The sequence below is a fragment of the Panicum hallii genome, chromosome 2, assembly GCF_002211085.1.
Source record: "Panicum hallii strain FIL2 chromosome 2, PHallii_v3.1, whole genome shotgun sequence".
Classification (NCBI taxonomy): domain Eukaryota; kingdom Viridiplantae; phylum Streptophyta; class Magnoliopsida; order Poales; family Poaceae; genus Panicum; species Panicum hallii.
The window spans coordinates 50,266,308-50,293,111 of NC_038043.1; the positions used below are offsets into that span (position 1 = coordinate 50,266,308).

Genomic DNA, 26,804 nt, shown 5'->3' on the forward strand with positions numbered 1-26,804 from the left:
ATGATAAAAAGTAAAATATTTTCTATATTTCTTGCTCAACTTTTGGTGGGAGAAATGAAGACCGATTGTTTTTTTTTTGAGGGGTAGACCGATTGCTGCCTAGTAGGTGACTTCTGTCCTCGGAAAGCAGTTGTCTCATGGGCACTCTCATCCTATACCACAACAACACCAGCTCTACGTTACCGATTACCTGCTGCTACACGTGCACGGTAGTAGGTACGAGCACGAGTACGTAACTACGTATACGTAGAGATGCACGGCGCCAAACCCCGAGACCGGGTAAATCAAATGAAAGTGCTTCTTGCATGCTACACGCGCGCATGCTGACGGGGCATCGGCGTCGCATCATCAGGCATTCAGGCCAAGGCGCCAAAGCACGAATCGTGCCTGGATCCAAGCCCTAGAAAACGCAAATCCCCAAATCCCCATAGCCTTTTCGCCTAACGGCCAACCGGATCCTGGCAAAAGCTCCCCTTCATTCTCGTGTAGTATGTGCGCAGAGCTAGCGAGCGGCGGGTCTTTTCGACCAGTCAGTCGACGAGCTGTAGCAGCTCCAGCTTGGACGCACTACTTGAAAAGACACACGGATGCGAGTAGAATCTAGGGCTAAATTTTCTAGATTAGCAAGGCAAGAGCACTGCTCGAGAGCCAATTAATCTAGGAGGATCTGTCTTCTCCTTGGACCCATACTCTACGCATGCATGAGTAATGGACTTTCTAGTCAAGATCCACAGGCATGATGGCGTTTGAATCCTGCCCCATCTTTTACGCGCACCGTCATGTTTCTTTATTTGTATGTATATATGTAACTAAATAATAGAGATCAGATGGATGTTTATGGTTTGATTATTAAAGTGTAGGAGCCTTTCAGAAGAAACCTAAGCTAAAGGCTAAAGGTAGCTAGCGAGCGGTGTATGTGGCCGATCCCATCATTAGCCACGTACTTAACAAACGATGCTTGCCATCAACTCAACAAACAGTGCTTTAAATAGAACGAAACTGATGGAACGGCACGAGATGAATGAAACTCGAGGATGCTTGCCATCAACTCAAGAATATAATGCTTTAAATAGACAAAACTGACACTAGCTCGAACGATAAGAGGGCGCAACTGTTTTCTTCCATGCCCTAAATTTGGATAAAATAAAGAAAGGGGCAGGAAAAAGCACTAGTCATCGAATCTCACCGCGCAAACTTACCTCATAATTTGAGTCTTTTTGACATGGCTCTAGCTTAAATAGTTCTTACTAAGGCTAGGTAAATTCACGGGAACTCGTAACCCCGAATTTGTGGGAGTTAGAATATCAGTGGTTGTTTAGGTGAATCATTTTGTTTCTATTTTAAACTAAGAATAAATACTTGAACAGCTTTATTCTTTTCCAGCAGTAAATTAGCAACTTTCATCTAGCGTATATAAATTCTAGATCTGGTTGCGGAGCTACCAAAGGTAGGGTCAGAAGCAATTGATGTGATCCGCTGATCAGCTCACCGTGCGGTGGCCCTCTTCACTAGGCGACGGATTCGATCGTGCGTTCGTGCCGGTGCTTAATCGAGCGAGTGAAACCGTCGCCGTTACTGCCCCGGCCTGCTGCCGCTACCAAATCATAGCAAGGAACGGAAAGCCCCCCTGCGTCGTCACACGCATACGGCCACCCATCGATATCGATCGATGCTCCGCCAGACCAGCATCGATCAGCCTTGTTGTTCATCGCTCATTCGTTCGCTCAACTGCTCGCAGCAGAGGAGCGGCACCGACGTGGCAGTTTGATTGGTAGTCCGTCCTCCAGCTCGCGCCCACCGAATTCACATCGAACGTACGCGCGCGCACGGGCGGCGCGGGTCGTCGTTTCTACGTGGCGGCCGGGTGAAGTTCTGGGTGCATCCCCTACATGTCTAGTCTGGTGTATGTGTGCGTTCAGAAAGGAAGAAAAAACGGGGGTGCACAAGCAATGGAACAAATGCTACCTTCCAGAAACATATTTTATTCTTTTTCAGAAAGAAACATATCCACCGCAGGCCAGTACGTAGCGTGTGGCCTTGACCGGAAGAGAAGCTTCGTCACGTGGCCCGTCTTTGCCGTTTTCTTTCTGTTCGCTTTCGCGCTCTGATCTGATCTGATTGGAGAGGAATCGTTTTTTCACTAGACTAGGAGGCCACTCCTGCGGATGTAAAAAGGGGATCATTATTTATAGTTTCATAACAAAGAAAATAGGACACAGAGTTGACATACAACCTCACATATACACAACGTCCATTCTATTTCTTTTTTTTGGGATGTGCATGCACATGGAAACCCAAAATTCTCCACCTTCTTCTCCGTGTCGCCGCGTGCCTCCCGGCAGTCAGGTTGCTTCGGCCGAACCAGGGCTCGAGTGCTCTTTCATCGTGTCGCCACGTCTACGCATGCATGACCCTCCGTGGCATGCATCATCGATCGGAGGCGTGTCGCCGCGCCGCAGGGCCGGGGCGCGTTGTGGTGGATGGCGAGATGCGCGCGCGGCCGCTGGATGGGCGACGCGGCGACGCCGCCCGCGGGGCCGGCCGATGGAAGACGGGGGGCAGGCCTGGGAAGGTTCCAGGAAAGGAGTCGGCGCGGACAGCTCGGCGGCCAGGCGCTGCGGCGCTGGCTCCTCCGGCCGAGACCGACGGCGTGCGCGGCACCGTGTGCGCGCGCGCGCGCGTGCGCTTGGGAGTTGGGACGGTCGACTGCGGATGGTGCGCGCGCGTGCGTACGTTGTAGCTAGCGCATGCAGGTTGCCATTGTGCGCTGTGCCGGAGAAACGGAGAACACGGCCAGCCGCCGTGCTCTCGCATTCCAAGAGAATGCGCCGCGCTACTCCAAGCACAGGACGACCTCGATCGTATGTTACCGCCGGATCCAGGCATTCAACTCCTCATTTTTTGTCACATTTTTTCTCACTCATAGGACGGATCCGGAGTGTGTTGAAACACAGGCAGTCCTTTGTTTACTACTAGGTGGGAAAAAAATAGTATTGGTATTCTTGTGTGGATTTCATATAGCTCGATCAAGTCCTCCTGGATTCTGACTAGTCGTAACTAAGGCAGCGGTCTTTACGATGCTTGATTTCTGGAGTACTGGTTCTGCTTGACTGGTACCAAGTGCTCTCTACACTATTTGGTCAGCTCAGCAGTCACGACCGGTTCAGTCCAGTGACGTGGTAGCATCATTGGGCGCACCAACAACAGTGATGTCTACGTTTGCACAGTAAACATTGACTTTCCACCCTTTGATAAGTTCAGTTCAGATCGGATCAGCCGCAAGTAAATCTTACATATAGAAGAAAAAGATGTTATTATAGCTCTTACACAATACTGCTTGCCTCGTGGAATTGCACGTTCCATCAAACACTAATCTACTACGCTAGCTACCGATTGTTTCTGCGATCGAGCTACTCTTTGCACGTACATAATGATCCGTGCAAGAGTAACGCCACCGATATAATCGATCGCCAGACACTAGACAGGGCAGAGTGGCTCTCACGGCCGGGCCGGGGCACCGTACCGAAGGACAGATCGAGAACGAAGCTCCATCCAATCCAAGCGCTGCCTGCTATTGCTAACACGAAGATCCACACACGGACGTGCCCGCGGGCACGCATGGCTCCTTTTTTCTGGGCGCAACGGCCAGCGGGATCCGGCCTCCGGCAAATAAAAAGTCCGTTTCTGTTCTTTGTATGGCACTGTGCAAGGTCCGTCTCGGAAGCACTAGCGCTGAAAAGACGGGCCGGATTGGAGCAGAATCCAGGACTGAACTTTCCAACAGTCAGCTAATAGCCATGCAAGAGCACGGCTCGAACGAACCAACTTCATTTTTAAAAGATCAAATCGTAGTCTTTTCGATGGACGACGGGACGGGCCCACAAACTCTCCTGTCAAGGTCATCAAATTAAACGTATCGTTTCAAATTTCAGTAATCCATCCTTTCCTGCCCCTACTTTAACGCGCAGGCGCAGCGATGTGTTTAAATATTTGTCAAAGGAGCCCGAAGGCGGGGTGTCTACGCTTTAAGTGGCAATCAAATTGCATGAGCATCAAGGGAAAAAAAAACGAAGTAAAGTTGTGATGTCCCTGGAGCATTTTCTTCCAAGTTTGGAGAAGGCTAGTTAATCCAGGCACCAATTCATGTGTACATATATTGGACCTCCAGCTTGGAAGCACTGCTATCCTTTTCTTTTCGAGCTGTTGGAAGCACTGCTTGAAAAGATGGGAGTAGAATCTAGGAGTAGACTGTCTTAGGCAGGCCAAGGCAGGAGCACTGCTCGAACCGATTTGTCAATTGGTCGTCTTTTCGTTGGACGGACCCATGCATAGACGTTCTAGTAGTCAAGATCCAGAAGCATGCATGCATGCATGAACATGGGTTCAATCCATCCTTTTCTGCCTGCCCCATCTTTTACGAGCGGCGCTGCGTTTATTTATTTATATATATAACCAAATGAAGGCCTTTATGGTTCGAACATCTACTAGTATACTACTATATGTGGGCCCACTTTCATCAGAAGAAAAGTAATTAACTAAAGTTGTTTGTAGTTAAGTGTCGGATGGTTTTCTAATTCATTAGGCACTTAAGAAATGTGTCAATCTTTCCATTTTCTCCTCAAGAGTTCTTTTAGCCATCCAAAGCTGTTCGCGGAATCCACGCTAAGAGCATATCCAATAGATTACTCATCACTCTTTCCAATACCAAAAAATTATTTTTCTTTATTGGAGGAGCTCCAGCAGATTACCAATCCAATCCCTAATACCTAAATTTTTTTTGTAGTCACCAAAACACCCCCCCTCCACCTTAAATGAAGAAAATTTATCCCTCTACTCTATTCTTGGTGATTGGATTTTGGCAGTCCGCTGCAGCAACTATTACTAAAAATATGAAAGTAGTTATTGGTAATGGAGAGAGTATATTTTGGGTGTGAGATATGGATAATCTGTTGGAGATGCTCTAACGTTCCAATATATGTTTCCTAAGGGAAATACGTGTTTTTGTGTACTTCTGCCAGATTTATGGTTTTCCAATTGGACGTGGATGGTATCCAAATACTGAAGGAACACATGTTGCTCCTCAAGGCAATTGAGACAGGTTTGACCGCCTGTATTCATTAAAAGAAAAGTTTATTCTAGTGAGTACGTGGATTTCACTATAAAGAACCTCATAAGCAGCTACGCTCAGTTCACTTGGTGAGAGATGAATGTACGCACGGTATTTCGAGACCAAACGCTATCTGCCACAAGCTAGCATACTGATCGGCAACAGTCAACAGCCGCATAACTCGGAAGCCAGCTGTAGTGTGACGTTGACCGGAAGAGAAGGTTCACCGCATGGGAGATCTATCTTTGCCGTCTTCTTTGTGTTCGCTTTCGCTCTTAGATATATTCTCGACGGATAACTCTTCAGATCTCATAGTACACGTCTGAAGAAAATATTCACGAATATCAGATAATTACACAATGTAGAGGCAGCTGCAGACCCTGCATTCACATCATCACTTGAACTTTTCTGTTGGCATGCATATGCAAACGGAATTTTCTCCAACTTTTTTTTATCTTGACTGATGATGCTATTGCTAAGCTATCCTCCAGTGGCCCGATTGGGCTCCCCAGTCTTAATAAAAACGGAAAAAGCGCATCAAATAAACAAGAGCACAACGATTTTTTGGGCCCCCATGGGCCCCTTATATCTAAAAACGCACCAATCAAACTATACTAGGAATAATCGATGAATCCTAACTTTTTGCTCATTTTCTAATCAAAAGCCAGGTCGCTAGCTAACGTCTGGGAGATTGATCTATCAGAGGTACGGTGAGCAAAGCGCATGTGGTTGCCACGTAGCATCCGTCGCCGGGCCACCACCGGCGATCACGCTCCGGCCCGCACGCCGCCGGTGGATATTTGCAGCGGAAAGGAAAGGCGCCGGCGGCCCCGGGGGGGGGGGGGGGGGGGGGGGGGGCGCGGCGGCTTCCTGCCGCGGGGTTGGGCGGCCCCTCGCGGCACGCCGCGTGCCTCCCCAGGCCCGGCAAGTTGGCAACCAGGCCGGAGGCACCGCGTGTCGCCACGTCCCTGTCCATCGCATCCAGACGGCGGCTTGATTAAAGCTGATCGCTGGCTAAACGCAGGATAGTGTACCTGGTTAGTTGTCTGTTTAGAAGTCGTCCTAGGAGGTAGGATGAGGTGTCCAAATTATACAGAGTGGTAACCAAAGTTTGCCAGCTGCTAGTGATTTAGTGGTACATCTAGTGATGATAAATTTGCTGATTGATCATATTCTAATATCCCGTTCACAGTCCAACTCATTTATTAATCACAATCAGTTTATAACTGTAAACTAAAAGTTCGGTCCTTAAATTTTCTAAGACTAATAAGAGTATGCTATGCATATAAATTTTTATATGCTTACTAATTTCTGTTGCAGCAATGCTTCGCAAATCAACATTACAGACGACGGTCTTCATAACAACGGTGAACTGCTGTTGACACATGTCATACGGGCATATGTACTGTAATACTACACGAATCAATGTTTGAGCAAAAGATGTGTTGGATGAAGTTTCACAGTAAAAGGAAAAAAGATCCATTGATCAATAATCCTTTATTATTTTCTGTGATTCCCTTTGCAATTTCCATCCTCCAAACGCCCACCTTGATACAGGAACCGGATTCAGAGTGCCCTGCTTTTTGATAATTTACTCTGATGAGTTTATGGTCAACCTAATGAGACTCCGAGTTGCGTCCTTAGTTTCCAGATCCATGCGTTGCCCCCACTAGACATAAGACCCTGACGGGCCATTCTCTGCAATTGCCTCCATGATCCTAGATCCTTGGTTTTGTTCTTGTCCTTTTGTCGAGGGTATTGTGCCGACTTAGAATCTTAGATGGTCGCCGCCGTGTCGCATGCTGGTGTAGTCAAGTGTAACTTGTTTGGTTCGGTGGGACTCTCTTATCCAAACCTCCTGTCCTGTGGTGTATTCAAGTGCAGCTTGCTGTTGCCGATCTCGTTCCCATTTTCTCAGCTCGGTTTTTTTTTCTTTCGAGAAACAGCTCGGTTTTGTATTAGAGAGGAGGAAAAGGAGCGAGCAGCCAAGCATCAGTGATTAATGGGCCGGGAGGACCAAAGGAGGCCATGGACTGTCGACCTAGTTTACATGGGTTTTGTTCCATCGGCCTTCCCATTTTAGCCCATTCTTTTAATCTGGTCCTTTTTAAGGACAAAGGCCCATCTTCTGCATTGTTTCAAATTCCAGAAATATAGGCCTCTGAAAAGATTTCGTGAAGAACATCATGAGGCACACGGTACGCCAACTGTGCATCGCAATTGGCAGAATATGGCTGGAAACTATGAAACTGCAGGTCATAGTCGTCGGTCATGCAAGACTCCAAACTGTCATGGCCAATCAATAAACGTAATAAGTATACGAGTAGGTAAGGGCTTACAGAAATAGCAGCAGATCAGAAGCATAAACCAACTGGCTGGGATGCTAGCTGTGCGTACCTAGTGGGCCGCTCACCTCACCGCGTTGCGGGCTGCGGCTCGGCCCAGTTGACCGCTCACCTGCATCGATATCGTATCGTGTGGAGGGAGGACGACGAGACAGAGTCCAAGAACTTGGCAGGCACCCTCCTCATTCGTCAGTGCCGACGGCGGGTGAATGGTTCAATTCAAGGGTTAGCAGCTGAAACATTGCAAATCGCCAACCAATAATCATACAACCACATACAAGCTTCCCATCTTCCTTCAGAAAGTCAGAAGCAACACATATATGATCCGATCGATCGCATTGCAGAGGAAGAGGAGGACGTAGAAGAAAGCCCTCCATCGACAAAAACACTACTAGCGAGAAGCCAGTTGGGTTCTGCCAGGCGGCAGGCGGATCGAGCAATGGCGACCTCCCTCCCGGCCGCGCCCCTCCTCGCCCGGCCCCGGCGCATGCCAGGTGCGCCTCCGCTCGCGTTCCATCCCCTGCATCGACGTCGCTGCTCTGAATGCATGCGCGACCGTTCCTCGATTCGATTCGCAGCCTCCGGCACGGTGGTGCTGCACCTGCTGACCTGCACGAGATGGTGTTCCTCCTCGGTCCGTGGCCACGGCGAGATCCGGCCGCGGGCGCCAAGAGGAGCTTGCTCCGCGTCGTCGGCGTCAGGTTGTTACTCACCGCCGCTATCCTTCGCCTTCCCTCCCAGCTGATGCGTGCCCTTCCTCGCCAACACACGTTCTCAACTTCTTCTCCGATGGTCCAGGTTCGGCGCCGAGGCGGAGGCGGCGTCGGTGCCGCGCTCCGTGCCGGTGCGCGTCCCGTACGAGCCGCACCAGGCCGGCCACCGATACCTCGACGTCAGGTACGCTACATCCACGCTCACTCTCTGTTTCCGTTACCGGCCACCGGGCGGTTTGTTTTCTCCGACCGCACCTCCTCTGTTTGCCGGCACCATTAATCCGGACATGCCGCTGTCGATCGCGTCTTGCTGGAGAAATCGTCAAAGCATGGGGATTCGTACGCGGAGGAGCGGGCGCATGGCTGGAGGGTACTGTTGCTAGATATGCTTCTCCCGCCGGCGCCTTTGCCTCTCCGGCAAGTCCATGTCGCTGCCGGACGGCGAGGGGGCGTCGCCTTGGCGCGGCGGAGAGACAGAGGTCGAGGACAACAGTAAGAGCAGAAACAGAAAAAGGGGAATTTCTGCAAATATTCGGATCACGATTCTTAATTGCGATCCGATTTAGGCGGGTTTCCGAAAAATATTTAGGCGGTATATGCAGATACACCCCTAATTTGGATCGTGATTGCTAGCCGCAAATAGAGATGGCAACGGACACGCGCCCGTTCGGTATTCCTTGCCCGTACCCGTACCCACCAGGATAAAATACACCCGCTAAAAAATCCATCCTGATGCCAGATTATGTCCCAAACCCGTACCCGCACGGGTGGTGGGTACTCGCGGGTTGTCCGTGCTCGACAATCTGTTACTCAACCACACAAATATATCAGCCAATAGACACATACATATAATAATACATGATAAACATCAATCATAAGATTGAATGAGTGTTTCACAAATTATAACACCATTGATCACATCAGACATCAAGTTCACAGCTAGATTAATATCCAGTTACTGTCCACCATCCCTAGTATGGCACCACTAGTTCACTATATTAGATATCAAAGTTCCAAAATAAAGTTATTAGGCCATAATAAAATGAGTATATGATCTGCATTCTTTATATTATGTCGGGTTTAAAAAACCCGTAGGTTTGCGTGTTCGGATGCTACGATCGCATATCCGTGCTCGCGTACCCGCTAGGTACAGATTATCACCCATTAAAAGTGCACGGGTACAGATATTAGCCCGTAGTCGTACCCTAATAGAGTAAAAATCCGCCGTGTGGGGTACCCATTGCCATCTCGAGCCGCAATCTGATTTAGAGATGTTTATGCAAATATTTAGGGGGTATATGTAAATACTTGGATCAAAAGAGGGGTGTATTTGCAAAATCTCTGGACCGTTGGATGTATACTTTGCGGCCGAGATCCATCTGTGTCCGAAAAGGACGCCGGCGGCCCCGACTTCTCCATCTCCGCCTCCGGTCGCCGGCGAAAGATTTCGCCGCCCATGTCCCGGGCGGAGAACCCTTCCATCATCCAGGTGGTCCCAGTGCTCACCGGTTAGTTCGGAGAATGCCAACGGAAGGCGCGAGGTCACCTTCGGGCGGGAGGCTTTGCAGAACGGTCGCCGTCGACCTGTCGGCGCCGGTGTCTCTTCTTCTCCGCAGGACGGGAGGCATTGGGGATGGGACTCGCGGCCATAGATCGCTGCAGTGAGTTTGACGATGACGATCTGGTCAGCCCGTTGGTGCTGCCGATTTGCTTCCGTGTCTCAATTTCTGTAGCGTTGGAGCATGAACGGGTGATGGGATTTGGTCCTGCTGCGTTGCCATTTCATCACAAGCCTGCGAAATTTGCGATGCAGTCTTGGACAGCTCACGGTTCAGTAGTTATCCTTTCGTGGAATTCTCTCGCTTCTACATTTCAGAGCTCGACAAATTCATTCTGTGTTGTTCACTTGTTCTTATAATTCCCTTTAAACATTCAGAATTCAGATAAACATTGAACTCAACTGAACTTTTTTTCTTATACGAACGGCAACAAGTGAACTTTCTTGGTTTGCCGCCTTGTGTAGAACCGAGGCCGAGTTCAGCGCTGGGTATCAGGAATTCTTACTGCTACTGTTAACTTTGTGCAAGAACACCCTTGTTTAATCATGACAGCAACTGAACTCTGCTCTGTTGTAAGCATGATCACCCCCATCATCTATCCTTATTCTACCCCCAAAAATCGGCTCTTGAATTTCTGTGATTTGTGCTGATTTCCCCCATGCAACCATTTTCAGGGTTTCACTGCTGTGACTGACATTGCTGGTGGATTTTCTTCTTGGAGGGATCCTGGATTGCCTATCACCCAGTGACCTGAGCTTGCCAGCAGTTATATTCCTGAAGCCCAACATCCTGTCAACGCGGCCTAGCTCAAGGATTGTACAAGTGTACGTACATAATGTTCTTCTCGGCTTTCAAAATAATAGCACTAAATAAATGGAGCCTGCTAATAAGCAGATTAGTAGCAGAACAGATTGGGGTTTACGTACTCATTTGGATGTTGCATTTCACCTTTTCTGCTATCTTTTAGCAGACTCTAATGCTCGTGTAGCGCATAAATGTAAATGGCATGTCTGAGCAGTAATGTGTTATACAATATATACGAGTAGGAGCTTACAGAAATAACAGCAGATCAAAAGGATAAACCAGAAGAAACTGGAACGGAAAAAAAAACAAGAAACCAAAACGGAAACCGGAGGGCCAAGAAATTCCAACACGTCCGATCCCCTAATCTCCTCATCCCCCACGGGCCACGGGTCGATCAGTAGTTGACGGCGGAGCACTTGCGGCGGACCTCGCCCTCGTTGCCGGTGAGCACCTGCGCCTCGCCGAGCCTGCGCATGGACTGGGCGAACTCGTGGACGAACATCTGGGACGGCTGGCTGGCGAACGCCCTGACGTAGCCCCCTGTCCGGGAGTCCGGGAGCATCTTCTGGTCCGTGTCCAGCACGGCCCTCCTGCGCATCAGGTTCTTGTAGTACTGGTTGTCGAACTTCGTGGGCGTCTCGCCGTCGAGCTCCATGTACTCGCCGTCGCCGCCGGCGCCGCACTTGCGCCGCAGGAAGTCGCCGTACTGGCGCTCCAGCGTGCCGGCGCGCTTGCACAGCCCCGGCCTCACCGCGCCGCACGTCGCGCGCCCGATCGTGTGGGCCCCGGAGAGGACGACGAGGTCCTTGATGGTGAGGCCGTTGGACTCGAAGAACCTGATGAGGTCGGTGACGCTCTGGCCGCCCATGGGCACGAGGCGGTCGGCCTCGTCGGCGATGGAGTCCTTGCCGTCCTTGCGCCCGTACTTGAGCGACCAGTAGGGGACCCCGACCGCGGTGGCGGCGTCGCGGGCGGCGGCCGTGAGGATGTCGGCGCACGAGACGGTCGCGTGGCACTTGGCCTCAAGCTCCTTCTTGATCTCCTCGATCAGGTCGAAGCCGCGCAGCGTCCTGCTCGCGTACGCGTACCTCTCGCTCTGGTGGGGCACGTCGATCAGAACGGACGCGTCGGTGCCCTGCGTCGCCGCCGGTGAGGAAGCGCGAGCAGAATCAGCGTGATTGCGATCGCAAAATAAACGCAGGCAACGGTGGCGGCGGCGTGCGTACCCTGACGGCGAAGTCGTGGAAAAAGAGGCGGATGAGGCTGGCGGCGAGGGTGTAGTCGTCGCGGAGGGCCTTCCTCACGGCCTTCTGGACGATGCCCTCCATGTCCGGGCACGACTTGCGGTAGTACCCGGCGTCGAGGCCGTCCACGGCCTTCTGGTACGCCGGCACCTGGTAGCCGCCGTCGCCCTTCGGCCCTGGCGAAGCGTCGTCGCGGCCGCCGTAGCCGTTAGCCCCTGCCGGGGCGTCGCCACCGCCGTAGCCCTTCTCCGCCACCGAGGTGACAACGAGGAGGAGCAACGCCGAGAGGGCGAGGAACGGGGAGACAGCCGCCGCCGGCGTCCTCATCGTGCTCGGTCGATCGTCAGGGGGTGGAGCTCGATCGGGGGTTGGAGCTTCTCTTCTTTACTGGTGGATCGACCTGGGGATTGCTTTGCAGGATACTTATACAGCTGCAGACCCACCCTCTTTGTTCGGCCGGCAGCGAGCTAGCACGTAGTACATGGGAGCACGTAGGCGAAGCGAGACCCAACGTGAGGCGCAGCACATTTCGATCGGTGATATAGAAATGGTTTGCACGTAGGGGAGGTTGGTGGACTGATCGGGTTATTGTTAATTGTTATTGGCGTTGGTCAAAACTATGACCATTTGAAAAGCGTATGTGTGCTGTCTCTTTTTTTTTTGAAAGGGTATGTGTGTTGTCTTGAAGATAATGAGGTCGTTGCATAGATTAGTCGGCATGAATTTTGCAAGAACTTCGCCTGTCGGGGGATCATGACAGCATGCTATTGTGTGAGCAATTATTGGATGTGGTAGTGCCTCAGGATAGAAGTCAAACGGACATTGCCACATTACAGTTTCCTAAATATTGCTTCTTGCAGACAGAGAAAAATGAGAGACGAATGCTCGCCGACATTTGCAAGTTAAAAGCTTTTTAAACTTTGCACCAGTCTCCAAAACTTACACGTCCTTACTAGGTTTGGTGCACTGAAATGCGAAGATTGCTGTGAGGGGATGAAATCCTCGCACATTTCAGCAGATTTACACTTTCAGTTGCAAAAAGCAGTGTTACAACAAACAGAATAAATTTAACCTATTCTAGCATTTATATACTCTTCGATTAGGTTAAATTTACAGGATCAAGGATATCAGTGGAAAGAATACTCTTCCCTATGTAAACAAGCTGCAGGAAGACCAACTCGGTATACTACGTAAACTCTATTGTACAGACGAATGGTTCCAATTCATGCCCCAGGGGGAAAACATCAGGAAGAACTTCTCTATTTCTACAGCAACATCTCAACTTCTCTTGGACTAGCTCTCAAATGACTCAAGGTTTAGTGCTAGCAAGTCGTTCCATGTATCAGTTAATCCAGGGAGACACCAATGCATGCAATCGTCATGCTTTTTCCCGCCAGTTGTTGAAGGATGAGCGTCAGCTCTGAATTCACTCATGCGAGTGATGTCCAAAACTCTGAAAGTAGATTGTTCAAGAGCCTTCATCAAGTGTTTGTTTACCAAGCGCGCTTCTATATTCGTGCCGTTATTGTCCAAAGAGAAAAATTCTTCCACCTGAAAGATCTCAACCAAAGGATATTACTCCAAAGGAAAAAAATAGATTATGGCAGAAACACACTAAAACAGTTCGTCATTCATTGACCTAGTGAAATTGACAAAGGGTTCAGCAGAAGATCACTATTCCTACATAGGTTAATGGAATCCAGAAAGTTGGAAATTGCTTGTCTGTCAGCAAATAGTTATGGTTGAAATGTTGTCTCAGTGGGAAGTGGGAACCTTTCAAAGAATGATCAGAGGATAAAACATAAAAAACTGCATCGTTTTCTTTTGTTTGCCATGTTAATGTTTGTTACCTTTTTAGATGTGAAACTGTGCTATAAATGCTAGGACACACCTAGGAAAAGGTGCAAGAGGAAAACTGTAGATGGCAGAAAAGATCAGATCCCTAATCCCCTCAGTACAGGGTCCCAGATTCATGAAAAAAGAATAGTTAAATTCTTATTTCTTTCTGTTGAGATAAAATAGATGCAGCTGCCCTAATGAAGATGTAAAATCTTGTTTGCCTTAACAACATAGAAGGTCTTTACAAATAGCTGCAGAGCCTCACACAGTAACATGTCCAGCTGAGCTTAAACCTAGGTTAAATAAGCCAGTTTATTAATATGTAATATGGTTTTGGTAAACAATACTATCATGCAGTTATATTGTGATCTTCAATAAATCTCTTCTCATTCTCTATATTACAATTTGTTCTACTCCCAGATAACACAAAAACATAGGGAAAGTGTTTCAGCACATTCTCGCATATACATGTCAGGAAAGTATGCATGATGTTGGAATAAAAAGGAAGAAACAGAAAACATGTAGGACAAGATGAAAAAGTTGCTATTTAAGCATTGCATGTAATTAGTCTTAGTACCTGTTCTGAGGACAAGGGCTGGCTACGTTGACAAGATCCACCTTCATTCCAGTCACCACCTTCAAAATGTCTAGGAGATTGAGTGCGGAAGAATTTGAACGTATTTGGTCTCACTGCTTTGTTCACGAACATTATCTGGCAGAAATTATTTATTTGGAGCACAAAAGTATAAGTTGAGTATGATTATGATAGACAGATCGGCAGTAGTTTTCCCTCTCTCTCTTTTTTTTCCAAGAGATACCCACAAAGTCCTTCAGATCATATGCACATGGTAAAGAAGAATATTTGATGGAAAACAGACAAAAACATGTCAACTAGATGAACAATAATATCCATATCTCATGGCAATGTACTTTTTTCACACAAAGAAATGACAGTCCGTTGCATGGCAAGGGAACATCAGGATTCAATTACATATGATCTCAGGCATGGATAAAATGGTTATCAACATCGGCAAGGATACTTTAAACAGAAACTTGTAGGAACATGAAGAAACAATGCTATTGGGCATACCATGTGTTGAAGAGCCAAATCCAATCCAGCAGATGGCAGTAAAGGAGGTACAATCGGCTTCCCTTTCTCAAAGAACAGCATTGGTGACTGTATTGGATTGAACTTCAAGGGTGCCCACCACCTATGCATATAAAGCAAAGAAAAATGAGGCTAGTAACACAAAATATCTGCGCAAAGCAAAATGAGGCCAGTAACACAAAATATCAGCGCAAGACATTTTGATGATTATAAAAAAAATTAGGAAATCAAGGAATAGCTGTGGTTGTTTTTTTTAATATATATAAGGGTAGATGTGGTGGTTGGTTGGTCCTCACTAACATAGAGTACGCCAAAAAACTTATCTATTATATCAAAGTAGACAGAAACCAACATGTTAGCTGTGGCTAAAATTCAAGAAGTTCCAATGCTCTCTGAAAGATTTACAATAAGCCGAAGAGTTGACAACACCACAATGTCTTCCATCATTAATAGGCTCAGCAAAAAGGTATTTAGTGGCACCTACCAAATCATGTAAGCAGCTAATCATGTATGGAACTTAGGAACTGAAATCGTAGAGCAACACGACTTGTTGATCTCTCAACTAATTACGCTGAGAATTTAAAACATTAGACCTCGCTAATTTGGTATCAAGCAATAAAATCATGATTTAATGATGCTTAGCTTGTTCATGAATAATGATGTTGACATACCAATGCCCAGTGTTGAAAACAAGAACATCATGGAAGCTACATGCCTCTACCCAAGTTTGTTCAGGAACATCAACATCAACTTGGTAACCTTGTTTGTATCCAAGAGATTCTAGAGGGCCTCCATTCGGACTGGCTGACCACCTGTAAAATGAGCAATACAGGTTTGATCAAAGTATGACTAATTTGATCATAACAGTATCACCATCTATAAAAAAATGTTATGAACCAGCCTCTAATGCACAGAAAAAAGTGTACTAATAAGCACATTAGCATTAACCCAATTTTTCTTAAAGCAGGTAGTAAGAATGGTCTACTGGGAAATATTTCGAATTTTCAATGCACCCAAGTTATGTCTAGAATCCCAAACTGAAATCAAGGCATCAAAAGTTAAAAATAAAGCTACTGCATAAACAACAATAAAGGTAGATTGTATGGCCAAATAACCTTTTTTTATGTTAATCAAAATGAAGTGCACTCCTTACCTACCATAGCGTACCAAAAGATTTGTCCTGTGGTATGCCACGGTGAGGTTATAGTGGAGGAAGGTGAAACCGCGGTCTGCCCCTGCAGGACGCCACTTGCGAACCTCACCACTAACTCCCCTGAGCATGCAGACTAATGAGACAAACATGTTGCGATTCAACGAATCGCCCACAAATCCTGCAAAAAAATAGCATCGGACGGTTGTCCGCACGGCATGGCAAATTTAAGAGACTCCAAATATATTAACTCAGTACAAGCAGAAAATTTGAATATGTGGCCTCAGTTTGAAAGTTTGGATTAACCTTGCATCTCCCAAACTGTTATTCTAATCACAAGCATGTAGCTGAATGGAAACAATGGAGCATGCCACCATACCATCACATTACAACTCTAGAGAATGAAAGTACCTTACACCTACACACCTCAGGTTATGTGATCTTATAATTGACTAAAAAATGCATATCAATCTTCTCTGACCTTGATTCAAGGCTATTTTCATCCACAACCAGACCACCACATGGTGCAAAAAAAGCAAAGCATGCAAAATGCAGGCACATTACTCGCGAGCTGATCATTCAACTATTATAAGCAGCGAGCACAACGCATTGTCGCAACATCTACACACACGCGAACCCCTAGCTCCTGGATCGATTGCCGGCCACAACACTTTGTCACTAGCAAGTCGCGTCTCAATTCTCAGGCATTTCTCAGATGTACCGAAAGGCGAACGGGAACTAACCAATTTTGGTGTCCCGGTGGCGCTCCAGGAACCGGCGCGGGTCGAGCCGGGGCAGCTCGCACCCGGGCCCAGAGGGCCTCCACCGCCACCGGAGCATGTCGCGGCCGTTGGCCTTGCCGTTGGCGATGCAGTTCCAGCCCTTGAAGATCTCCTTGCAGGTGTGTTCGTAGCGGAGCGCGGGCCCCGCGGAGGCGTCGCGCACCCACTCGCCGGCGGAGTAGTCGCAGGCCTGGGAGGGCTTGCGTGGCGCGGGGAGGGGCCGAGGCGAGGGCGAGGACGCCAGGTGGAGGAGGAACAGAAGCAGTGGCAGCAGGAGGAAAGGGAGGAGGAGGGTGCGCCGCCGTGGGCCCCAGGCCGGGCTCCTCGCCGGCGGCGGCATGGGAGGAGGCGGCGTGAGTCTCCGGCGAGGTGGACGAGCGCGAGGGCGAAGCAGACGCTGGGCCTACACAATTTCTAAGAAGCGCATCGAGAGAAACTTAGCTGGGCCAGAAAGGACAGACAGAAAAGCCCAGTATTTCACAGGTGTAAGTACTGGGCCTTAGCAGGCCGATAAATATCAGGCTGGGCCAATTCCGTAAACCTGCTCGGATTCTCGTCGGAGCTGTGCCTGTGAAGTAGCCTCGCTGGAAGGAATGCGCGTGCCGGCCGGGTGGCCGCGGACTAGCTGTCTTCACGCTCGTCGTCACGCGGAGATCGAGCCCTGTGTTTCAAGAAAAAGAAAAAAGAGAGAGATCGAGCACTGCGCACCTCTCAACAGGTCTCAACTGTGGCCGGACCGGTGGCTCAACCAAACCAAGAGGTGGCCAGTAGTAACTCAGTTCATAGTTACAGCACAGCGAAGGCAGTGATGGCCTCCTTGCAGCATTGGACTCGGTTCATAGTTACAGCTGACCTTTTTTTAAAAAGAAATCTGGAGGTGATTTTGTAGGAGTTTGTTGAGACGCATGCATGATGCATCAACTGAACCCATTCACGCCAAAGACTGGTGACCAACTGTTACTACATTATTAGACTATTAGTTGATGCTTGAAACCTGCAGTGGTTAGAGGCAATGTTTTTAAGTCATCCGATTAATCACGATTAGTAGTCTGCTAGTACCGATCATGTCCACCGAGACGATTACCTCAACTAGGAGGCTGGTCGTCCGACTAATCGTCGACTAATCACGATTAGCATGGGGACCACTAGTTTACAGCAAGCTTTGAGCAACTTTTGAGGATCGATGGTTTTGATCTTTTGGGCTGGTTATTTGGATGCCCATTAGAATTTAGGTATTGAGTCTCACTCAACTCACTAGGTGAGCGTTTCGTGTGCGCTTAATTCCTAGGCGCCGGCCGCGCGTCCCCCTGCAGCGGCCGTTCGCGCCTCAGAATCCCCTTCTTCAGTGTAGCCGCCGTCCGCCGTGTGATCCACTCCGCGGTTCCCTGCAGCGGTCAGCGGCCACTTCATCCGCGGTCGCCGTCAAAGCCATCGGCGGTTGTTGGCCCACTGAATCCCATCCTCCGGTGGCCTCCTATATCTTTGTATTCTTGTTGTTTGTTTTAGCTCTAATCTAGTACTCTAGTGCTCTATTAGTCTACTTCACAAATCAGAACTTACAAACTACTAAAGTTAGTAACCATCTAACTATCAACATTATCTTGATCTCTGCTTTAAATAGTATTTGAACTTTGAACACCAAATACTATTTGATCTACTCCTATCAATAACTTTTTAGAGAAAGAACTGAAATTCCGGCCTTTACTTAAATGTAGGACCGGGGTTCGAGCCCTGGCCGGCTGGCTCCCGGCTCTCGGGCTCAACCAGCGAGCTGCAAGCTCGTCTGCTCCTATCAATGATTTTGCTAACACAAGCTGATACATGCTATCAGCAGAGACCGTATGCAAACAAATGTTTTGGTCTCGGTGTGGACAGCACGCATCAGGATGTTGAACTCTCGGCCGCGTAGGCCACGGCAGCAGACAAATGATCCACATGTAAAGCGCACCGCCGCCAGCGCGAGTTTGTTCCATCTGTGGTTTTCAGCCCCAGCTCACATGTCTGACTTCGCACCTTGTTTATGCAGGTAGTCGGGTTCTGAAGATGCTCGTGCACACGTGTTCAGCGGTCAGGCGATGCCGATCAATGCAAGATCGAACTGACCGAAACAGTAATCTCCGTAACTGATTTACTACCTGGGCCTTGTTTAGATTCCAAATCTTTCTACCCCAAATTCCAACTTTTACGCTCTCTCTCCATCACATCAATTTTAAGACACATGTATGAAGCAGTAAATATATGTAAAAAATAACTAATTGCACAATTTAATTGTACATCACGAGACGAATCTTTTAAACCTAGTTAGTCTATAATTAGATAAAATTTGTTAAATACAAACGAAAGCGCTATAGTATCCCGGTTTCTAACATTTGCAATTTTGACTGCATCTCAACGGGGGCCTGGTGGCGTTCGCACTCGTCAACCCAGCGTTGCAGCTGCCATTCTGCACTCTGTTCAAACGGTTCAAAGCTTGCTAGGTGACAGGCGCAACATGCAAGCAACTCAGTCTTTTTTAGTACATTTGTGGAAAGAAGAATGGACCTTGTGCAGGTTACAATATTGTACAATATACTTCTTTTTACTCTCAGCTCTTCGTTATCTGACATTGCGATCCCCTCGCTCGTTTGCTCTGACAATCTTCTGAAGGGCCGGCATCTGTGGAACAGGCGTTTCAGCTGTCTAGGGCTGCAGTTCATACAGTGCTGCCGGGAAGTTAAAGCTGTTCATCCAAACGTTCAAAACTAGCTCATCAGGGTATTCTGTGCCGGCATGTTCTGATACAGCTCCTGCTCTTGCCACATCGAAGCTAGCGCAAAGGACAAAAATCCACCAAGGCAGATCGCGGACCTGATCGACGGCATGCCACTTCATCTGTTCAACTCTGGTATCTTAAAAACGCTGACACGTCCTAACCATTTTGTATTCCAAGATCCTCCGGTTCATACGACCCAAAGTCACGCCTGTCACTGTCCAGATCAAGATGAAAATCACGCAACAGGTTTTCAACCTTTTTGATGCCACTGCCTCTGTCTTGTATCCATCCTGCATGCATGGTGCATTGTATCCCTTTTGTTGACTGCAGAGAAAGACTATATTTCTCTCTCTGTTTTTTTTTTCAAATATCAGATGAAGAAACACCACGCGATAGAATGTCAGCATGAGTTGCTTGTTGGGTCATCATCGATCTACAGTGTCTGGCATCTCCAGTCCTTGTCGATTTTCTGTTACCAGTTAAGGTATCATATCCTCGAGAGCCTTTTTGTCCAACACGGCATTGTTCCAAAAATCTTTAGTCTGCTCATGTTTCTTGATCCGGCAATGTGCGGCCACTGTTCTATCACCAAGGCTTGGACAACACCTAGGCCCCGTTTAGATGCACTTCAAATTTCAAATTTTTACACTCTCTCTTCATCAGATCAATTTTGGGACACATGCATGGAGCAGTAAATGTATGTAAAAAAATAACTAATTACACAGTTTAATTGTACATCACGAGACGAATCTTTTGAGCCTAATTAGTCCATGATTAGATAAAATTTGTCAAATACAAACGAACACTGTTGCAAATTTTTTGCGATCTAAACAAGGACAGTAACCCGACAGCTGCTTCTGATATGCACAACAGTAACCCTACGAAAAGGACAGCAATGAGCTATGGCCGCTTCCCGTTCTGATCCCATCCACCTTTCCAACGGTTATTTAGCTAGCTCCAGAATATGCGTGGCGTGGCTTAACTTTAAGCCATTTCGACTGACTACGGGAAATCATCTGAGTATTCCAGCACTCTGTTTTCAAAACAGCGAGCTAGAAAGTTAGAACCACCTGAGTTGGATCATGCTGAAGCTTTGGGAGTCGATTAGCTGCCTTTTTTTGCTGATAGGTAAAAAGCAGTTAGGATCAATCAGCCGGTTGGTGCCTGGACATCATCAGGCATGTATGGGCCTGAATTCATGCATGTGCTTTGTTATCTCTGCACTGATGATCGACTGATTGTACTTCAACGGCAAAACTTTCTCTCGCCAATAATCAAGTTGGCAACGAGCACAGTAATACATCATACACTGCCTATGTGCATGTGTTTTTGGGATTGTTTCTACAGTGAATCATATCTGGCAAAGGTTGAAGCGCTGCAGAGATACATGCTTGTAACTATACAATTGAGCACCTCTGGTTTTCTAGCCAACGATTCTAAGTGGGTGAGATACATGTGGGATCTTTTATTATATTATGTGAGATTTGATATTCTTTTCACGTGTAGCAGGTACCATTCTTGCGGATTCGTTTCTATACAAACAGAACACACTCAAGATTGAACTACTTGTAAATTTGACTCTCTTCTTCTTCCCTAAATGATTCAGCAGTGCTCCTGCTTTTATTTTAAAAAAATAAAAAACAGGACACACTCAACTTGACCGGCTTTCTTGCGGATTTCAAGCGTTGCAGGTTAGCACATAACCAGTCCAATAGCTACAGCCCACAGGCTTCTTCCTTGCACGCCCATTTTGCCTCTGAAAGTACCACTAATTTACATTATGATGGTAACAAAGGACACACTTAGCTTGTTTTCTTGTCCGGCCGGTTGACCTATGTCTCAAAAGCATGTGTCGTCGTCCATCCAGGCTACACATATACGCATCAAGTTCAGACTCGTTAAGGTGTCATGCATCCGTGATGGATATGATGTGATCCATCTTGTTTTTTGATATGCTATACAGTATGATGATGTTAGGTTTGACTAAAGTGTCAAACGCTACCACACTAACCAAGTATATCTTCAGCAAGGAAAAGGACTGCAGTTTGGAGTGACATTAGACTAGGGGCACAAAAGGGCAGCAAAGATGCTACTAGCTCAATTATCATCAGCAAGTACGCAATGGTCTAGCTAGATCATTATTATAATAAGCTAGCTGGTGAGAGAGCAGGAAGGGGATTAGCTTACCGAACTGGAGCTTCGTCTTCCAGCAATCGCAGAAGAAATCTTAAGTATTTGAGGGGATCGAAATGTCTAGCGCCGACTGCCTACTAATCTCCTTTCTACATCTCCAAATCCTCCTTCCCGTATAGAAATGCTACATGGGAATGATTCTGATGAGTGTGGGCAGGTTCAGAAGCACCATGATTTGCCTCAAATCTAAACTGGAGGATTGAACAGAATGCCGGCAGGTACACTAATGATTTCTCTATATATACTTGACCTGGACCATGGTCCAAATGAAACCCGGTTTAGGTTAAAAGAATCCCATTCTTGTTATTTAAACCATTTGAAGCAATTTAATTTGCTGCTCCGATAGTATGTAGGAGCAGGTCAGTCTTCATGGACATTTGGAATGTATGAGTATTAGTGACAACTTCCTGGTAGCTGCTTCACTCCTTTCTTTTACGGTTACAAAGAAGATGCACACATACACGCTGCACTCGAGGCATAGGGTGTTTGGATCTAGATGCTAATATCTAAAAGTGTTAAATTTTAGCACTAACTCCTTCAAAATAGTAGTGCTAATAGGGTGAACTAAATTTTAGGCAAAACTTAAAAACTTTAGTATGAAATATAAATGCTAATAGGTGCTAAAGTTTAGCAACCAACATTAACTCATCCAAACATGCCCTTGGCCTCTTAGTCTCTCCCGGCCCGCGCTGTCACTCATCGGACTGTCACTGGTAAGCCTAGTAATGCTTCAAATAGGAAAAAAAATAATCCGAAACGAGGTCGGCGTTGCACGAAGAAAGAGAGAATGGCGAGCAGAGCAGCAGAGGAGCAAAGGAACAGCCCTGCCCGTGCTGCCCTAGATTGCAGCTAGTGTGAGAGAAACTAGAAAGATTGGCGAGTAGGTTACTCGAGCACACATAGCTCATCGGATCAGCCGCGTCAGCAGGAACCGGACAGCCGGTCGATTCGGCCGTGGTTCGTTCGCCGCCCACTCTCCCCCCGTGACCTCACGCATGCAGCTAGCAATCATACGGGAAGCTGCCGGTGGCGGTGCCGTCGTTGAATGAACCAGTCAGTGGCGCAAGGGCAACCAACCACCCTCGCCCGGCTGACGACACAGCGGGTCCTGCTGCTCCTGCGCCTGCCGATTGCGCCGTAGGCGCCGTTGAGGACTCGATCCCTGCGTCGATGGATCACTACCGCCATGTGAAGCCGAGACGGCTCTGAGACCCAGATCGTCGCAATCCAGAGCAGGTAACCCAAACAAGGGGGACCATGCAATGCATTTGCATCCTCGTGGTGGGACGTTCGCATTCCGTACCGCACCGTACCAGTGTCCCAGATGCAACGTGAGGAGCTTCAGGTAAACACGAAGGCGCAGAGATTAGCAGAGGTTTCACGAGCGGCTCAAATGCTCAATCGAGCAGAGTCCGAGGTGCCATGGACAAGCTCGCAGCTTTATGCATGCCGCGCGCGCGCGGCAGTTTGGGACTGGAGCCGGAGCCCGTACGTGAGTGAGTGCATCGCCCACTGTCGTCTGCTGCGGTCGATTCAATCGAGCTCGAGCCTGTGACCGGCCCCCCTGAGCAGGACTTCTGCAGGCACGGCATGGCCAAGTACCACGTCCCCTGACGCGTCCATCTAATCTGCACCCATCGTCGCCTTCCTCGTCGGGTCAAAAAGGCGCCCGGCTCGCCTCGTCACGACGCGGTGCCGCCGCCGCTCACGGGGCCTGCGGCAGACCCTGCACGCCATCATCCGCTATCGTCCGTAGACCGTAGCCACGGCTTTCCGCCTCCAGGGTCCAGCTCATGCCACAAACCTCTGCCTGCCTCCCTGCATCGCATCGCGTCGCCGTCCCTTGCCGCGCGCGCGCCCGTGAACAAGAACAATGACCAACCCGGCCGAACCTGCCGGTGGACGACGGAGGCCGCGACCCGCAGGGCATTGACAACCCGGCGGCGTCGGCGTCGGCGCGGCGCGGCGCGACGGTGGCGTGGGGACGCGTCCGCGCCGTGCGGCCGAGGTCGCCGGCCGCACGCTACCAGTACAGAGCAGATTCCCCCAAAATTCCCCTCGCGCCGCGACCGTCCCCGTGCGGCCTAGGTCGCGCGGGTCGCCGTGTGCCCCCACCCCCACCGTGAAAGGGACGTGGAACGGCCGGCCCTGCCCGCGATCGGCCGAGCCGCCGCCGGCCCGGACCACTGGTCGCCGGTCGCCCGGGAAACGGCGCCTCAGCGGTGGCTGAAGCGGCAACCGAACCAAGGGCCAGCCAAATAAATTCAGTGCACGCTCGTGGCTGCACAGTGCACAGTGGACAAGGGCACAGGGCGTTGACCTTGCTGCGATGTTGGCCGCTGGTTGTCTGACGAGCTGATCTTGTCCCTAAAAAAAAACACTATTCAGACATAGATATTGCACGCATCGGTGTTCTGTCAGGCAGACTTTCCGAGAGAGCTCAGCTCACCACGACACCACCGTCAGCCGGCCGCCGTGTCCGCTGGCCGCCTGCTTTGTCTCTTGCTGCGTCGTCGTCCCTCCCGGTCCGTGTCCGCACGCTGCGTTTCTTCCCGTGGCGTCGTCCGAGTCCTACCCCGCTACCTGTCTCATCATCTATCCAACCCATGACTCTGCTGACACTCAGCTCGGCTATAGTATTAGCACCATCACTCATCAGAGTCCATATGCCAACGCCTATCTGCACACCGAAGTGGGTACTGCACACGTCTGGGTTGAATTTCTCGCCGCAGAAGCCAGCGCAAGAGACGAACGATCCGGGTGTAAAGTGCATCGCCGTCAGATGCGCCTGTCGGTTTCCGGTCACGGGTCTCAAGTCTGACTTCGCTCTTGTACGAAACCTGTTTACACGTAGTCAGAAGTCTGAAAGTCTGAAGATGCCCTTGTTATGTTCATTCATGCTTACGGTCAACCGGACTGCGACATCAGTTACCGGTGATTCATGTTCATATTGGTCAACACTGCGTTGCGTTCTGCACTCTTCAGTTTAAACCATTCCAATGTGTAGAACATGCTGGTAAAAAAACAGAAGAAAAGAAGAGGAAGAAAAGACCTGCTAGCTACATGTTATCCTGTGTGAAACTTAGTGGATCTTGTGCGAGCTTAATCTAAATCCTAGTCCAAAGTACGGTCAATTTATCTTGCTTGCAGCTTCATTGTATCACTTTGCCTCGTTTACTCTCAAAATGTTTTCAAAGGGCCTGGTATCTGTGGAACAAACGTTTGAGCAGTCCAGTCCATGCAGTGCTGGAATTTTATCACTCTTCACCATTCAGACATATGAAGACAGGTTCCATGTATTCTGTGCCGGGATGTATTCTGTACAGGTCTTGTTTTTTCTGAATGACGTTAGTGCAAAGGACAAAATCCAGCAAGGCGGACCAGACGGCATGCTACTAAAATTTTCAACTTCGAGACATTAAAAGTACTGACACGGCCCAATAGTTTTGGTCCCAAATCCAGCAGTTCATACAAGCTAAGTCACATCCTTTCTTGTTTAGGATGAAAAAAAAAGGCAACAAGTTTTGATGTCGCTACCTATCTTGTCGAGTGCACACATGATGTTCCTTGAATTATCGGATATATGTGAAGTTTGAATTGTTGTAAGAAATTTATCAGTCCCATCTACTTCGATCCAGACCTGTCATTGTCCAGTTTGCCCGTGGAATATTATTTGCAGGCAAGTCTCTTCAAAGATGACATGAAGATATGCGCGTTAAAATGTCAGCATGACGCCCTCGTTTGATCATCATAGTATTTGGCACCTGTGTAGGCTGGTTCTTTTTTTTCCTTCTTGTTCTTTCAGAGATGGCCAGCCAGTCGATCACTGTAATTTTTTATTGTCACATTTTACCATTCAACTCCCAGCAAGTACATATTTAAACATTTGTGGTAATGAATGACCATTTAGAGAAAATTCACGAGTTTGATATTCACACTGCAGAGTATGTATTAGTACAAAAAGTTCACATCGAATTTGAGTAATTCTTGTTCATGATTTGTCCTTGTCAATTTCCTGTTGCAAAGCAAAGGTATCATATCCTCGAGACTCCTGTTCAATCGCATCGTCCCCATAATCTTAACAAGTACAAACTCTGCTGATAATTCTCTTTTCCAGCGATGTGCAGTCACTGTTGTATCTATATATATCACCAAAGCGTGGACAGCACCTGCCCATGCTGCTGCTTCTCATACGCAAACACAAGTAATCATACGAAAAGGACAGTATGCATTATTCTCACAAAAGAGGTAATGTTCAAAGAAAAAGACAGGAATTATAGGTCATATAAAGTATGACTATGTTATGGATGGGAGTATGTCGAACTTCTTTTAGTCCTTTTTTTCCCCTTCCTACCACAATAATACACGACACTTTTGCCGTTTTGCATATTTTGCTGTCAATGCAACTCTACCATATTTCTGAGCTCCCAGAGCAACTTTCCGGCTAAATTTAGTATCAGCTCTATCAAACGGTTCTTTTTATAGAGAAGTGAATTATTCTACCTAGGCTAAATTTTGACTAATTTAGGCTGGAAACTGAAAAGCATAGCTTCTTCTAATTTACTTCCTCTGAATCACTTCATACTTAAAATTTTACCTAGAGAATTATTTTCAGAAGCAGAGCTACTATTCAGAAGTGAGAGGAGCTGTGCCTTAAATTGTTCAGAAGTAAAATTTACCCTACATTAAATTCCATATGCACCTTGCACTTAACTCGAACGTCAAATAGGTGGTGGCTCTAGCAGTCTAGCCCCTCCTACGTGCTCGGCCACCACGGCCGGAGAAAGACACTGCAGACAGGGCAGGGAGAAGAAGGGCAGCTCCCCTAAACTATCAATCATAGTTCTGCCACTGTGCAGTGAGGGGTCGACGCAACCTACAGCAAAAGAATTCCGGGATTTTCAGAAGAAGCAAATCGTGCGGTTACGCCATGGCTTTCAGTTTCAGGCGCCGCTGCATCCATGCAAACGACACCCGGATGATCCAAACCCAAGCAGGCCGCGTCCGCGTCGAAACAGCAGTGAGATCCCGAGGGTGCGGTCAGAACTCAGAAACGCCGCGAGCTGGAGCGATCAGCGGGTTGCCTTTCTGCTCCCGCATCCATCACGTCGATCCAGGTATACGCGATCACCGATCGGTCTGCTGGGATTCCCCGAGCGGTGAGCCACGGAGCCTAGAAAGTTAGAACCATCTGGAATTGGATCGCTC

General features: G+C 48.2%; 3 protein-coding genes across 5 annotated transcripts; 1 reads left to right on the forward strand and 2 right to left on the reverse strand.

Moving 5' to 3' along the window:
- The first annotated feature begins 7,629 nt into the window (after positions 1-7,629).
- Positions 7,630-10,875, forward strand: LOC112882295. Of its 3 annotated transcripts, XR_003226638.1 has the most exons (6): positions 7,630-7,677; positions 7,797-7,946; positions 8,031-8,153; positions 8,251-8,349; positions 10,189-10,296; positions 10,399-10,875. XR_003226638.1 is itself a non-coding variant. In XM_025947319.1 (4 exons), exons 1-4 carry the CDS (start codon positions 7,662-7,664, stop codon positions 10,416-10,418), a joined length of 492 nt encoding a protein of 163 aa, XP_025803104.1. In that variant the 5' UTR covers positions 7,630-7,661; the 3' UTR covers positions 10,419-10,875. The 3 variants fall into 3 exon arrangements, 2 of the variants coding, with proteins under 2 accessions (XP_025803104.1, XP_025803105.1); XM_025947319.1 differs by lacking the exon at positions 10,189-10,296 and having other exon boundaries at positions 7,797-8,153; XM_025947320.1 differs by lacking the exons at positions 7,630-7,677; positions 10,189-10,296 and having other exon boundaries at positions 7,709-8,153.
- Positions 10,736-12,151, reverse strand: LOC112882294 (peroxidase 7-like). Its single transcript, XM_025947318.1, has 2 exons — positions 11,755-12,151; positions 10,736-11,663 (listed from the first exon to the last, which is right to left on the reverse strand). Exons 1-2 carry the CDS (start codon positions 12,097-12,099, stop codon positions 10,923-10,925), a joined length of 1,086 nt encoding a protein of 361 aa, XP_025803103.1. The 5' UTR covers positions 12,100-12,151; the 3' UTR covers positions 10,736-10,922.
- Positions 12,152-12,819: 668 nt separating this feature from the next.
- Positions 12,820-17,054, reverse strand: LOC112881908 (protein trichome birefringence-like 13). The gene is made up of 6 exons (XM_025946832.1): positions 16,613-17,054; positions 15,873-16,050; positions 15,391-15,531; positions 14,702-14,822; positions 14,189-14,323; positions 12,820-13,323 (listed from the first exon to the last, which is right to left on the reverse strand). The coding sequence occupies exons 1-6, from the start codon at positions 16,989-16,991 to the stop codon at positions 13,066-13,068; spliced, it is 1,212 nt and encodes a 403-aa protein (XP_025802617.1). The 5' UTR covers positions 16,992-17,054; the 3' UTR covers positions 12,820-13,065.
- Between the last annotated feature and the right edge of the window lie 9,750 nt (positions 17,055-26,804).